At 36.9% G+C, this 16,595-nt stretch overlaps 1 protein-coding gene across 1 annotated transcript in view; it reads right to left on the bottom strand.

The window, feature by feature from the left end:
- Positions 1–16,595, bottom strand: part of EXT2 (exostosin glycosyltransferase 2) — a 70,719-nt gene that overhangs the window by 38,462 nt on the left and 15,662 nt on the right. The window contains 1 exon segment of the mRNA XM_039730970.1: positions 265–396. Coding sequence (XP_039586904.1) covers positions 265–396 — 132 coding nt within the window.

The following is a 16,595-nucleotide window of genomic DNA, read 5'->3' as shown; positions in this document are numbered from 1 at the left end:
AAGCAATTTAATGTGTGCAATAGCAAAAGTTAAAAGTTCTCATCTCAGTGCCAGGACATAAAACAAACTGCTAGTTATTTTGCCAGTTGTAATAAAATATATTAGCTTCATCTGTGCAAGTTAACAGCACAACCCATATACACACAAACTCATACACAGAATTATTACCAAGTTTCATAGCACATACCTTTTATACAAGAAAAAAAAACCAAACAACACAAAACCACAATTTGTTTTATGAGTAAATCAAACGAATTTACTCACCACAGCTGGGGGATCATTCCATTCTTCATAAGAAATGGCAGCATATGGGTAAATTCTATCATTGATAATCTGAAGAGTAGCGAGAGCAATTGCTTTCATCGATCGAAAATATGCTTCCCAGAACCACCTTGCCTGTAAAGAGAATAAAATTCACTTTCACATTGCACAGATCCAGTGCTTAATAATCAATTTCGGCTTGCCATGCACAATCTGTTCCACACAGCCTACATGTCAGGTGGAAATTAAATTAGGAGGCATGTTTATTGTAGATAGAGTATTTCCATAAAGCCTGAAGGCTTCAAACTCAACTCCACCCCTTAAAAGGACTCACAGTCAATAAAAAGAAGCAGCAGCATTATTTTACAGGAGATTAAACAGAATGAAAATATTTGAAGGAATCAAGTATTTTCACACTTAGATCATATGTTTTCATCCTGAAAAATGTAAAAAGCGTTTTGACTATAGAACAAAATAAATTATTGTTATACTCAATTTTTTCTAAGGCAAAGGAAATCACAGTGCAGTTAAATAGTCAAATAAAAGCATTCTGCCTGAAAGGCAGAACTCAAAAATCACTTTCTAACATCAATATTAGATACACTTAATCAGATAGAGAATTTCAGTATTCATAAACCCTACCAGACTAACAGCTTACAAGAAACCTAACATTATTTATATAAGTAAAAGATTATGATTTTCACATAGAAGTACATGTCAATTTATTACTGTTGTTAATCCAGGCCAATTTCTAGCACAGTGCAAAACTGCTGTAATGAAGCATGAGATTGTTATACACAGGTGCTCTGAATTTCTCAGATAAGCTGTTCCAAAACTAAGGTCCCATGCAAGTTATCATGTTGTCCCAGTTTCTGTGTAAGACAGAAATTACAGAAGAAAAGCAGGGGCCTGGAAATGAAAATGCTGACTTATCTCACTCTCTGTTAAGAGATATAACATACTTTTTCAATCTCTAGAACTATCAAATGATCCTGTAGGTCCCTATCCAACCCAAAAGGAAACATGCTTAACCAAACCATGTAGTTCAAGAGTTCTGGCCCAAAAGACATTATTTTTTTTACCTTACTTTTCTTCAGGAAACTGCAGCACATTGAACTTTCCAGAAATTAATTTCATTTGCAATCTCCCTATGGTTCATTATCAGCTATAAGAGTATGTGCTTGCTTCTAGGAGGTAGAGCAATTAAACCAAATGCACTTTTTCATTAATTGGAACCTTTAGAAGTTTTCAGAGTCAGGACAATACACAAATTTGGACAAGTGCTATTTTACTCTTACTACAGATTTCTTAAATAGCAAAAAGGCTCTAGAGAATTTAAATAACATGCTATGAAAATACTAAATAATATTATTTACCCTATCTAGTTACTGTATTATTTACCTTATTTAATTACTGAAGGAATACCAAGTTACTGGAGGTAACAGATCTTAGGATGAACCAAAAGTAACTCTTGTTTATCTGTTTTTAACAAATGCCAACAAAACCCACTCTGAAGGTCAGTACTTTTTAACAGAAGACACACAGTGATTCCTGCACTTACACTTCCTTTTGATACTCCTAGACTAAATAACAGTATAGAAGAATCATTATAAGAACAAAATTGCGCATATTCATGTTTATGCTACCCTGTACTTTACCCTGAGTGTAAGCTATGGGGTTTAGAACTAGACTTGTTGCTGAACCACCAACCCTAAAACTCTGTGAGTAAAAAAAAAATCTGTAAAACAGATTCTGCAGAATATTTTGCAAATATTTAAGATGAAAAAAAATCCATGTTACAATTTAAAAAGCAAACTAGGAAAGAGATTATTGCTCTCTGAAGTGCTACATTTACTGTGCAAACAACTGTAACTGTGACTATTTCAGGCTATTTCCAAATTTTACTGCAGAGTGATGGGTATGTCCAAAATGACACTACTCTGGAGCTTGTCATCTAGAGAGAGTGCAAAGCAACTTCAGTTTAGAATGGAATCACTTCCCTCTCCCTTATTTCTCTTCCTGATAGGACTTAACAGCTGGATAACAGGCTGATTACCAAGAACACAGAACAAAATTACTACCACATTCAAGTGTAAAAGCAGAAGAGTTTCATAAATGGGTAAGAATAAGTAAAAAGACAATAAAGCAAACAGCACATGGTAAGCAAAAGCATTAGTATTTCTTTCCCCATGTCCTATTCCTTAAGAAAAATGCATTATCAAAACAGCAAACTACCTAAAAAGAAAACCAGAAGCAGGTTAAGAATTAAAATGGACCACAACAGCTAACTTCTCTGTTCAATTATGCTAAATAAAAAGGATTCCAAATTTTATTTTCATGATAGACAACAGTTTAGTGCTGCTTACAGCAATTATTCTAAGTTGGAAGGAGAAACTATTTTATGTAGCCTTTTAACATACAACTTTATAAGCAATTAAGTAAATATTAATAGTGTGAAATAAAGGATTATGTATTCCATTGTCATTAAATGACAACATTCCTACAATGTTCTAAGACTGTTTATTAATACCGTAATATCCATTATTATCTAGCTTCATAAAAATCAAAGATGGTTTTCTTCCTTCAGCAAAACCAGGATGTATCTGATCTAGTTTCTCTTTGCTTAAAGAATGCTTGTAATATCAGGGAAGATAACACCTTTATACCAGAAGCAAATCTGGAGAAGAGGGCAGAGGGAATTTATGTTTTCTAGACTAATATTTGTGCAATTAATTTTTTGTAAAGAGCCATAAAATGTTCCCACAGTTGGTTGTAATATTTTTGGAGTTGTGTTTCTTTAAGGCAGAACTCAAAACCTTCTAAGGGGATTTGAAGTCCCCAAACAGATGTTTCAGGGTCTCATTACTTCCTCCCCACCTTGTTTGCTTTTATAAAGCAGAACTGATTAACATGGGTTGCTAGTGTCTGCTGCTCCACATGCTGAGTTACTAAATATTTTGGGAAAGTTTTCTATTGGGAAGATGTATGTTGATTCCATTCGAAATCTATTTTCTACTCTACTTAGTGAGGTTGAAAGCTTATGTTGGAATGTAAGAAATAGAGAGGATAGAAATCCCATGAACACATTTATGATACAGGAAAGAGTAACAACAACAACAGAAAAAGGTTTCTGTTCCAGACTCCTATGCCAACTTTCTCATTATTCTTATGTAGCTTTAATGAGTTCTCTGTTCTTCTTTTCCATATCTATGAATCCAGGAAACTCAAGAGTAACTTTAATACACTAAGCAATGTTTTTAAGGCACGGTAATTGTAATGCACTAATTAGAGCTAACTGAACACCTTTCAGGATCTTGAAATAAAAAATCCTTAAGTCCAGACCTTGGCTTTCACATAGAATTGATTATACACAGACTACAACTATGATGAAGTCGGACTCCTCCTTTCAACTTGAACTGAAATTAGCTTCTAGTACTCTAGAAGCCTGCTTGATGAGGTTTCCAGAGTTTTCTAAGGAAACACACTATCTAGACCACAGACTTGCAGAGAAAGCTAACTTTGTATACACCTAAATATTCCTTAGGCCATGGGCAATCTACATGGTTAAGAGAGATCAAACATCTACTTTGTACTTTGTTTGCTAAGACAACACAGATCAATGTACATTAACCTGTATGGCTTACAAGGAATTGAAAACAGAAAGAAGAAATACAATTTCTCTTCTTCTAAATTTCTGGATAAATAGAAAATCTAGGATAGATCCAAAAGGAAAGACAGAAAAGCATTACTTTGGAAAACAGTTTTACCAATGCTCTGAAGAGTCAAATCTGGCATACTGTGTAACTTGACTGACAGTGAGAAATACATTATATTATTGGGTTGCCCATTGGGTTGGAAGTGACGGGAAGTTCTCATTACACAATAGATTGCCCATGAAATTAGTTCATCTGAATTCAATTTCTGCAATAAATTTAACAAAGCCATGACAACTTCATTATGGAAGCCAAAGACTGAAGGAATTGGAGACCAAATTCTCTCCTCTCACCAAGCAGTGAGCACTGCAGACTGAGTTCACAAACATGGGCACGCCAGTAAGTAGTTCTAAGTTGTAGCCCTTCCTTTCTTCCTTCCTCCTGCCCCACTTCCAACTACTGCAATATCATTAGATCAGCCATGCAAACCCATCACTTTCTGTGAAAGCCAAAAGTTCTTAACATAATGTAGTGTTATCAATTATCTCTACAAATACACATGCACACCTTGAGAAAGACTAGCAATATCTGCAAGACAGATGTTCCTTAAACCAAGCAAGAAAGCATCCAACCCAAAAGTTCAATTCCACTTGATTTCAGGTCCAGGATTTAGTTCAGTTGGACCACAAAGAAACTAAAATGACAATATTCAGTACATACCAGCACAGGCAAGAGCTTGGGAAGGGAGCATTTGCACTTATTTTCATTCCAGACAACAGGCAGCAGCATGCAGCAACAGTGCAGCCTACTCATAGAAAGCAACATTTATTTAGGTAAGGTGTTATTTTCCTTAGAAATAAACACACTTGGGCTCCTAGCATCTCTCTATAAGCTCTTTACAAGCCAACATTGCATCAGGTTACAGAGTCCATTCATATAATGTTTATAAGTTCCAGTGTTAATGCCATTAATGGTGCACTGCTGTGGAGTGCAAGACAGATCAATGTAAATCTTTCGATTGGTTTGTGACAAAAAACCCCACTGGGCATAAGGTAAGGAAAGGACTACCTTCTTTAACATTTAGATCAAGGGGAAAACAGTCCATGAAAGAAACTTTCTAGCCTTCTGTCTTTTCACAGCCCATGATTTGGTGGCAGTCCGTAAAAGTAGCAAGAGAGGGAAAAAAATTCGCAAAAGAGTAGTAAAATTTAACTGCCCATAAACCACCACTTTTCTCAACTTTTAGGTCAGGCGCCATGATGCTGTGAGATTGTGCCCCACTGCAGCAGTTCAGTGTTTCCAAAATGCCTTGAAAGAGTTTACAAGACCTTGAAATACAACCATTTTCACACCACCTATGGTGACTCTACTTAAATGCTTTCCCTTCTTAATGGCTCTTGGTGTTCCTGGTTTTTACTCCCAGCTGGATTAGAGAAGTCTATGCAAGCAAAAGAGTGTGGCCTACCTGCTGCAACAGCACTGGCCTGGAAACTTGGTGATCTTACTTTTAATCCTGGTTCTGTCACTTACTCACAGACAAAAGTTTGACATTTATTAAATTTCTTGCTTCTACTTCAGCATCTCAGCAGTATGTGTAATACTGACCTCAAAGAGATGTTGTGAGACTTAACCATTCTAAACCTTTCAAATTTTGGGATGGATAGAAGAATAGGAAAAAACCCCAATAACTTCATCTTTTCTTTTTATTTGCAAATAAAAACTTTAATGAAATATTTAGCTAAGTAACTGAAGTAACTGACTGCAGTAACCCTTTGCTAAAATGTACCTTCAACAGGGATACAAAAGATATTACAGTAAATATCTACAGCTCAGCTGTGCATCTGATAGCTCTGGACATGGAAGTGCATCCACAAGGCCTGCTCAAGTTATATGCCATACTGTAATATAATCAAACATTTTCAAAGTTACTGAGACATAGCACGTTATTTCCCATCGAGTAAAATACTCAGATTGGTCCCAGGCAACCTCCCCTCCCCCCAAACTATTGCCATTGGGCAGCAGGATTAAATGGGCTACTGAGGTTCAAGATAAATTGAATTTTTGTAGGTTTGCCCTATACTAAAGATGCATATGAATATAGCTGATGTTATAAAATAGTCAGATAGCAAACCTGAGCTCTCAAGAGCCCTACTGACCTCCTCTGCAAAAGGGGACTGAAGAGAAGGTAAGTTACTCTTTTCGCAGCAATATATATTTTAGAAAACGTTTCCCAAGATACATTTTGGGTTTAGACTGAGGGACATATAGCCCCAAGTTCCCACATTTTTCTGCTTATAAATTGTAATCTGCACCCTCTTTCTGTACTGTTTCATTGTTCCTGCATCTGGTTCCCTGTTCCAACAGCTTCCTTGCTGATCACACATACTACTTTTAGTATGCAGTTCTCCAGCAAAGATTATACCAGCTTGTATCAGCTAAAACCAGTGACATGTTTAGGTTTTTTTATACAGGGTTACAAGAAAGCTTCAGAAGATATTATACTATTAAGAATTAAACAGTATTTTGTTTTTTCTAGAAAATTGTAAGATTTGGGGATTTAAGAAAAATACTTGATTGGTTTAGGACCCTTGGTGATATCACTCAATCACACTCAACACACCTAAGGCTGGCTGGCTGGCTCACTCTCTCTGTAATCAGTGCAGGAAAAAATCAGGGTCATTCAGACAGAAATTTGGACCTCTGGTACCTTAAAATAACTTCCAATAAATCAATTCTTCTCTTAATAATGGATCATGAGAGGATAAAATAAGTGACTAGCTCTAGGTCATGGTCCTTCTTCCGCTTAAACCTCTGTTTTCAACAGTGACCTGAAGTAGTCTCATTTTTCCCAGAGAGGCATGAGGATTTGAAATGCAAATCTAGGCTACACAAATCTAGGTTACATTTTTCAAAAACAACTCATGTGTTTCAGCCTATGAATAACAGTAAGAGAGCTGTGCTCTGAAAAGTTCTCTCTCTTTTGGGGTGCCAGTACAATTACCTGAAACTGGAGGTAAACTCTTTAGAAATTGCAGTCTGAAAGTAAAAATTAGTTTCTTCTCCCTATACATGGACTATGAAGAAATTTCAAAAGCAATCCATCAAAGCAATTAAATACTGGTAAAATCATGCTAACTTGCCTAAAACTGAGAAGTTTTCTGATTCTCATGTTTTTACAGAATATCAGATTAAAAGCATCTTCCAAATTCAATCTAAACTGGCTGTTGCATGTTTCTCACTGCAGACCTATCCAAGAAAAGCAGTAGTGCAGGCAGTATATAAAGAGTGCTCAGAGTAACAGCATGTCACCTCTAAAGCTAAAAAATGGAGATAAGCAAGGAATTGAAGTTTTGGAGGCCTGTGATCACTCCAAATAATGACTAATGCATAATTCAGCATGGGGGTTATCTGAACCTTAAACCAGAGGTACCTCTGCAAAGGAAAAAGGAGGAATGAGCAGTAGAACAATGCAGGGCACACACTGTTGTTTCCAGTTAAGTAAGGTTTGCTCCTAATGTAATCTGACATCATTATTTTAACATCATTTCTGAACTTTCATTCCATGTTACTGAGTTATATGCACAATTCTCAAGTAAAGCCCTGAGAGCACTCAATTCATCTATTTAACTTATACAAATTATATGAGTGGCCTATAGAGGAATATTCTTTAATTATAAGACACTTCAGCAGTATGAGCAAACAAAACAATAATGTATATTATTACAGTCAAATATTTCAAGAAAGAGATTCTAGGCAGACATTTAATGGTGCTGGTTTTTATTGTAATTCAGCTTCAAAAACAATATCTTCAAAAGTGAAGCAGTAAGTTGATTTAATTCTTTGGCTCAATATTCTCTGCTTTAGTAATTCCAGCTATGAAACAAGTACATTTGCCTCCTTCAGATACAAAAGAGAGTGAAAACTGAATCTTTCCATTATCCAAATTTCTTTTTTTCCTTTTTCTTTTTGAAGCTGCCAATTCATAAGGGGACAGAGGTCAGAGTTCGAAATGCTAATCTTACCCTTCAGATAGCAGCCACTTGGGAATAACTCACTTCTACTCACTCTCAGTTTTATTGCTGGAGACTACTTGCTGACTCTTAGAAAAGTTAAAAGAAAATGTTAGTGCAAGCTTAAGATATTAAAACTTAGCTTCTTGCACTGCAGCCTTCCTCAGATTCTCCTCTTTGGTGCTTTGGAAAGAATCACATCAATTACAGTAATCCACACATACAATACATACTGTGCATATACAAGAATGGTTCTTAGAAGCTTATCTTTTAAAGTTAATATCTTCACTCTTGCTTCCACACTTTCACATAACTTTGGGAGTTTGAGAGGGTTTTTGATTTGTTTTAGGGGTAGTGGGTTTTGGAGGTTTTCTTGCTTTGTTGTTTCTAAGGTTTTCATCTTCTCATGAAGAGCCTTCTGCTTAAATACATGACACAAAAGAAGGTACTTTCAATAAGAGTTCTCATTCTTTGTCATTAAATGGCATTTTTTTATAGTTTTGAAATCCTGCATTAGCTTTACCTGTAAAATACAGATTTCCACTATTCCTTGTCCTAGTAATAGCAACTTAATTCTAAAAATAGCAAGAACACAAGACTTGAATAGATAAAAATATCACTTAGCACTGGTGCTCTCCACTCCCTCCATGTATTTCTGCACCTCAAACTTGCTTCTTTGATTAATGAGTATGTCAACTTAGCAACTCTGTTGCAGAAGGCAACACTGCACCAGCCAGGAAACCTGACTTACCGTCCTGGCACCCTACAAATCCACAGTCAAAATACTTTTCAGTCATGGAGCCAACAAACAGATACCAGCACTATGAGCAGCAAGGAACCCTCCCCATTCTCAGCTGTGGCCAGGAATACTGTTACAAAATATGGAGACAGAGCCAGCAAAGACAGCAGCAGGATAAGAGGAAAAAACAACAAAACCTAAAAAAAACCCCACAACCAAACAAAACCCCAAAGTTTCATGCAGCATTTACAGCTTTTAAAACATGTGATATTAAAATATTACTACCATTTTCTGAATTTCCTTTGCTCCCAAAGAGCTTTCAGTTAGTCTTCCTATTTACAAGCAAATGGCATGTGTTGACACCATAGAAATAACACAGCTGAAAAAGGTGTGTTATTTCACATAGAAATAACACAGCTGAAAAAGAGAAATAAATACTACTCTAGCTTCCAGATAAGCCATTATCTCTACATAATCATCAATAATGATGTAAAGACACAAAAACCTGCTCTCTTCCCTCGAGTTTCCAGGATTTTGCATGGCTCTCTAATTACTCCAATTTCACCAGACCATTACTGTAAAGTAAGTGGCAGGCCCACTTAACCTGGGGAATAGTCAAAAATCCTTGAAGCTGTATCATCCTGATTATGATGTTTGTTCTCAACACAGTCAACATAAAACCAGACCTACAGTGAGCTAGAATTGTGCTATCACTGATCCAACAGCAGTCAGGAAAATAACAGAAAACAAATATTACGTATGTAATTGCAGGGAACATTCAACTACTGCATGCCCAGAAGATGGGGGGTGGGAAGATGTTTTATCCACATTTCTTGACAAGTGATGGACAGCTCCTGAAACTGAAAGCAATAGGTTTCTAGTCCTAGGGGTATTGCCTTCAAATATGTCTATGTTCTCAGGGTAGATCAGTTTTCCCTGCTGCAGGCATCCTGCTGAGAGGTGAGGTCCCAAGCAAAACACAGGAATCTGACTGCAAGTCTTTGAGGTGGCAGGAGCCAAGGGAGGTTCAAAGACAAGGCTGGCTGGTGGGCAGCACCTCTGAGTACTGCTGAGGTTAGAGGTTAGTAAAGCAGGAGCCACTGGCCAATAAAACAGTGTTTGGAGAGCCCACCCTATAGATAAATTGGGGATCTGTTTACACCTTTCCCAGCTTTCTGAGTTACACACACTGATGCTTCCCACTGTGATCTTGTCCTGTGTCCACCAGTCTCTCCCTTCCTTGGCAGCTGCCCTGCTCTCTGCTGGTTGGCTTTATAGGATAGCTAAAGGATGCTTGGAAACTTTTAATCAGCATCCAGCATCAAAAATAAATAAATAAAAGCACAACTGCTTTTATTTGTGTCAACTGCTGCAATAAGATCTGGCTTGTTTAAGATTTCCCATGACTGCTGTACTAATGCTGGGAGAATAGAAGCTTAAATTCCCTTGATTAGAGAAGCTAAACACAAAGCAAGCCCAGTGCCAATCACACACATGAAAGGACAGCTTTTTGAAGGACGAAAAAAAAATCTAGGTAAAGTTACCACCATATTATAGCTGTCAAAAATCAGCACATACCTCAATTTCAGAGCTTAAGCTGTATACCAGGAAGAACTTGCCCTTTTGATGAAGGCATGTTTTGCTCAGTTTCCTGTAAGCTATACAGTTCTGTTTTATATAAGCACAAACATAACACACATACCCCCATACACACAGTTCTCAACACTGGACAACTTTAACCACAGACATAACTGCCAGTGCTGCTTGAATACAAATTCATCTCACTGACTTCTCTGAGGATAAAAGCTGAACCATGGCAGTCATGAGGTTTTTTCCATATCTACTGGAAAAATTCCATTTAGGACATGGCACTGCTTTCTTCCTCAACATCTTAAAAATAACTGTTCTTAGCTTGAGCTATATAAAAATACCCCATCCTTCATGGATTAAACTGCACATAATGGCTATCTGATGAAATGGGGAAGGTGAGTATTAACTGCAAGTTGTGATGATATTATCTGGTAGTCACACCACAATGAAACAGGATGGAAAATAAATTTACATTAAAAAAATCATTGAAAGACATCAACAAGAGTTATTTATTTCTTCTTGGTAAATATCTGGAATAGCATGCTATTCTTTACTGTATGAAGCCAAACTTCTCTCTATGATTCCCTACTCCAACATTATCATCCTGGAATATGCACACCCTCCACAATACTTCTGCCCATAGCATCTCTACAGAACCAAGTCACCAGAATTCAATGACAACTAATGCCAGCTGCCATTTTAATTTATAAAGAGCATTCAAAATTGTAGCTAATTGAAAAAAAAAAAGGAAGAAGCCAAACTCTAGATACAAAATACAGCATTTGAAAGCCAAGGGACACAACAGTATATTCCTAAAACAGCCCACTATTCAGATTGCAAAAAAAAAAAAAGCATAATTTTCCTACCTCCAGGCATCTAAGAAATTATTCAATATATCTGCATAATTTACAGACAAAGATCAAAGGAAAAGCTGGCTGAAGATTATCTGGCAGCAAATTGTTTCTATAGAAAACGTAAGACCTTTCTAATTTAAAAGCCAGATGTTCCTACTGTATTGTAAGATACATTTGATACAGTCATTAAAACAGGATCTAGATTTCTAAATTCCATTATTAGTATTATGATTTGCCCTTGTACAAGTTATTTACATATCTATCTACTCATCAGTAAAATGGATACAAGACCAAGGTGTACTTACTATTCTATTTAATAGAATAGAATCAAATACTCATATGCAAACTACTACAGCAATGCAGTTTATTTATGCTATATAGATAAATTCTGAAGTTGTAATACTTTCAATAAATAAAGGGGGTAAACAAAGCAAGCAGCTTTGATAAGAAATGTGATGTGCTACAGACTATATAGCAGCAGAGGGAAGCACACAGTAACAAAGAAAGAGTGCAACACCAGGAGATATGCTTAATCATCCATTTGTCTGCAGCTAACTGCTTCATGTGCATGACAGGATATTTTCAAATATTCTTTCTAAAAGTACATGCCTTTCCAATTTCTGGATCATCTGGTTTATCTGTAGTCTATTCAAGTTGTGTATAGCAATCTGCAAAGGGTATCCAAAAATCCACTGTGCAACATGATACAGACTCTTAAAAGACAGATTCTTAAAATCTAATCTGAAAAACAAAACAAAATTGTCTCAGAATAGCACTATTTTCCTCTTATAGTTAAGTTTAACCTTTTACTGTTTAGAAGCTGCCAATGTAGATACAAAAGCAGCCCAAATGTATCCTATAAAAACTGTACATAGAAGTGCTGATTGGTCTCAAATTTCTGAGCTCTTTCTCAGAGATGCCACGAAGACAGTTTTCTTCATTCTGAAAAACAACAAGGCAGGACAGACAAGAAGAAAAAAAATCTAGGATAAGGATACTCTCTGCAACAACTGAAGAGAGAGGGGAGCAATGAAGGTCTCATATATAAATGCCAAGGATTCTACAACTCCCATGGTGATCCTGGCAGTAAGCCAGGAAAAAGTTTTTTTCTTTCCTTTGCTGTTTGCAGCAACAAATCTTTCCTCTGGGGGAGGGGTGAGAGGGCTGGAACTAACTTCACTGCATCTGATAAGATGGCAAATTGTCCAGGCCTGACATTTATGGGGGACCCAGAGCTTCACTGAAGCACTCTGGGAGGATTAAAGCAGGGTTAGGCTCTGCAGTCGCACTCCTTAAAACGCTACAAATGGCAGACAGATGAAAGTTTTCTTAAATTTGATAATGATGATTCTACAGAACCCAGAGACAGAAGCTGTCCCCTGTCAGAGAAAGAACTGCAGCTGTACATTTAATATTCTCATTAAAAGGACTTGTAAAAGCCTAAGTATGCTCAAAGAGCATCTAGTGTCCAGATATTGAAATGAATTTCTGTTTAATTGGTTAACAAGAACTAAATCCCATCTCTTTCATGTCAGCTGCACCACCCACAGGAAAACTCCACCACCCATTTGCTTTAACTCTATCCAAGACCATTTCACTGCAAGAATGGGATGTTTCACACGCTGGCAGTGATTGCCTGGAGCCAGCAGAAAGGCTCATATAGCTGTCAGCAAGCTGATAAGAGTAGAAATTACTCTACAGAGCCCTCTTTAAAGAAGAGCCAAAGAAGCACATTAAATGAAACGGAGGAGGGTCAGAAAAGCCAGCCACTCATGTTGTTTTAACGTGGCACTAAAACAAGTCATTGATTTATGCTTGTGTCTTCAGCTCTGTTTGACCTGGAGTCTGAACTTCTCTTCAGTTCAGGGCTGAGGCACATGGGATGTGCCCAAGAAAAACCACAACAGCTTGTCCAGGTATTCCAACTGTGGGAACAAACACTGCAAACTACATGTTTTCTATCCACAATTTTTAACCCTGAATTTACATCCTGTTCTAGCCTTTAATTGTCCATTCAGGCTAAAAAAACAAGAAGTTGTGATCATCTAAAACTTCAATTAATGAAAAGCAAGAATGGTACATGGCCACTATTTGAGAGGGTACCTTGTGGGGCTTCAGGAAAGTGAATTACACATTCACCCAAAGAAGGAAACTATGCACCACTTTCAAGAGTCTCCCTCTGAAGCGTTGGGCAGTCAGTGGAGTCAAGATGAATTTTAAAAACCCCTGATTATCTGACGTTATTACACGAGGCAATATAATACTAAAGTCTTTTGTAAACATGAGTCCTGAAGCTGCCAGGTCTGACCAAATAGCCTTCTGTTCCCATATTCTCCCTCTAACAGAGTTCCACAGCAGGTACCTTAGGAACCCCCTCCCACAGACACAGCAGGCATAAGCCACCACTTCCTCAAAGTACTCTCCAGCTTCCAGAAGTCTGCAATGCAGGAACTTTTAAGCCAGAGGGTATATCTTTGCATTCATCTCTGACAGATTTTCCTTCTCTGGATTTCTTCATTCTGCCTTTTATGTCAATAAAACCCCTTCACTCACAAAAAATTATGAAGCAGTGATTCTCACAGGCTACCTCGTAGTTCTGAGATCATCTCTTTTTTTTTTTTAGACCAGATTCCAAATAATAAAAGGACTGTGAGACATCAAATGAAATTGTGTCCAACAATGTACAGCCACATCTATTCACTTTTTCATTACCTACTTATTTTCAGTTCTGTTTTATATTCCTGCTTCATCATCACCAATCATTCATTTTCAAGATGAAGAGTGTTACACTATTTCATCAATCTTCTCTTGAAACTTTTGATCACATTTGTTCTATCACATAATTTTCAAGATGGGAGAACAATCACTACACACTGTATTCATGGTGCAAACATACAATAGATTTACATAGTGGCACAGTATTTTCCATCTTGTTCTCCATCTCTTTTCTAAAACTTCTTTGTATTTTTTTTAACATTACTGACTATAGGACTTATACTTTCACATAACTACTTATTACAGCTCTTAAAAATTCTTTCCCAAGAGATTGCAGCTAGTTGAGAGGCCAAAAATGTTTTAAATTGCATATATACCCCTTTGTACACTGAATTTAATTTATCACTTCATCATTTGGCCACTTTCTCCCTGAATTTCTGTGGCCTAAAATGTGTCAGTTCCAAATAAAACCTTTCCCAAAGCAGATAATTCATAATGGATAAATGCAAGTGGTTTTCTATGACTGTTAGCTGCAAAGCTGCAAAGTTTCTCATAAAAGGCCATGCTATTCTGGGGTACTTAACTCCTAGACAGGTGCCCCGCTTCAGGGAATTTCTTATCTCCAGCCTCTCCACTTCTCTGAAAATTTGGTTGAAATTTGGCACTAAGAGAAATCAGAAGAGAAATCAACATGCACATTGTACATGATCATACACATTTCCCTAGAGAACAGGATGAAAAGATTCCCACACTTAAGAACACCAGCTCACCATCCCTGTGCCATCAGAGCACACAAAGTCATCCAGTCTTCCAGAACAGATACGAATTCAGAAGTTTTATTTCTGTGAGATGGGGAGTGTTATAAAGTTAAAAAGGAACAAGAATACAAAGCCACCTTTTGAAAATAAACTCCTTACCTAAAATCTCTTCAGGGAGAAAGAATACCTAAATAAACAGAAGAATAAGTCTTCTATTCCCACTACACAGTATTTCTGTATTCTGATTCTATGCCTTAATGAGTCTATCCATGCTAAAAGAGTTCTAACTATGTTGGTATTAAGTGAAGATAAATACTTACAAGATGCCTGTATATTCATATAGACAGGTTCACCTCACAAAAAGAGGGTAAAAAAAGCACAGCAGCAGCTGAAATATAAGCCGAGGAAACTCTGAGATTAGTTAAACACATATATCAAGATTCTATGCCTTAATGAGTCTATCCATGCTAAAAGAGTTCTAACTATGTTGGTATTAAATGAAGATAAATACTTACAAGATGCCTGTATATTCATATAGACAGGTTCACCTCACAAAAAGAGGGTGAAAAAAGCACAGCAGCTGAAATATAAGCCGAGGAAAACTTTCAGATTAGTTAAACACATGTATCAGCTACAGTGCTGAAACACGTTTCCAGAAACTAACAGGTTTTCAGAACAAAACCTTCAAAAAAACCCCAAAACACTTGTTGCAACGGAAACTATACAAGGCATGACACAAGGTGATACCACCAAAGTTTTGTTTTGTTTTATCTATTTCACTCTGCAGGAGCAAGACAAAATTTGAAATTTACTCTCTACCATACAGGCCCATTACGTCTACTTCTTCCCCTCCACTTCTAGAATTTTGCTATTACCTGGGTGCTGGTTAGAGGTGCAGGTAAAATGAAAGCCTAGGATGCAGCATCAAGTCTGTGCAGCTAAGCTGCTTATCAACTTGCCTCTGGGCACTTCTGCCAGTGTTTCAGACTCCATATGGAACTATTTGTGAGAGGGGGACGGATCAAGGAAGCTTCAAAGAAAATGAGAATGACAACATTACTGTAGAAAACAGACAAGACAGCAATCCCAGAGATACGTAAGTTTCATCCAGGCTGCTATTAATTTTAGCAGCTCAATCAGCAGAGGCTGGTTTTGATCATCAAAATGTTGCAATTTATAAGAGCTATTATTATTATATTTATTATATATTATTATATGGAAGTTGCTGCAGTATTGAAAATATGTATCAATTTTTTGCAACTGTGTAGACCAGGCTACAAGCACAGAAAGCATTCACTTTTGTGAGGACAGACAGGAAACTGGACTGGCAATTGTTGAGAGCAAACTGTTCTGCAAGTTTGAACAATAAAAGTGCAAGTTAATATAGCTGAACTCCAGAGATCTCAGTCCAATCATGGATGATGTAGGACAGTAGAATTAATTTTGATTTCCCACACTCAAGCTCTGCTCAAACCAATGTATCTCCTTCCCAGTTTATACCATGTACTGTGTGATAAAAAGCTGAGCAAAATAAAATTGTGCTGTAGGAAATCACAGCTCAGGTCATATCAGCCACGGATCCTAGCAGATCATGTCTCCAAAACTGAAACTTCTGTATTTTATCCTCTTCATGACAGTGTTATGTGATATCCATGATAGGTGTACAAACTGGAAGAACACACTTTCAAATATGAGTTGTTATATAACTTAAATGTAATGACCTCTCTCTACAAGACTTCCTCTCTTACCCAGCTGATGTATAGCTAAAAGTATCTCCTGAAACAAAGAAAAAGAAAAGATGCATAGAGAAAATTTTACTCATTAAAAGCAGACAATCTGAAAAAATTATATACAACTACATATAGGTATGTGCTTATATGTTTATAAGCACACACCTTGAAAAAATTATATACAGGTATATGTAGGTGTGTGCTTATATGTTTATGTCTACATTTTAAGCTTGATGTATGATCTCCAGAGAATCTCCTGTGATAAAACATTGCAAAAAAATACAA

This window comes from Passer montanus, unplaced genomic scaffold (assembly GCF_014805655.1).
Source record: "Passer montanus isolate IOZ18808 unplaced genomic scaffold, ASM1480565v1 scaffold75, whole genome shotgun sequence".
NCBI classification, from domain to species: domain Eukaryota; kingdom Metazoa; phylum Chordata; class Aves; order Passeriformes; family Passeridae; genus Passer; species Passer montanus.
Note: the sequence above shows the minus strand (reverse complement) of the source record. Positions and strands in the feature narration are given on the sequence as shown.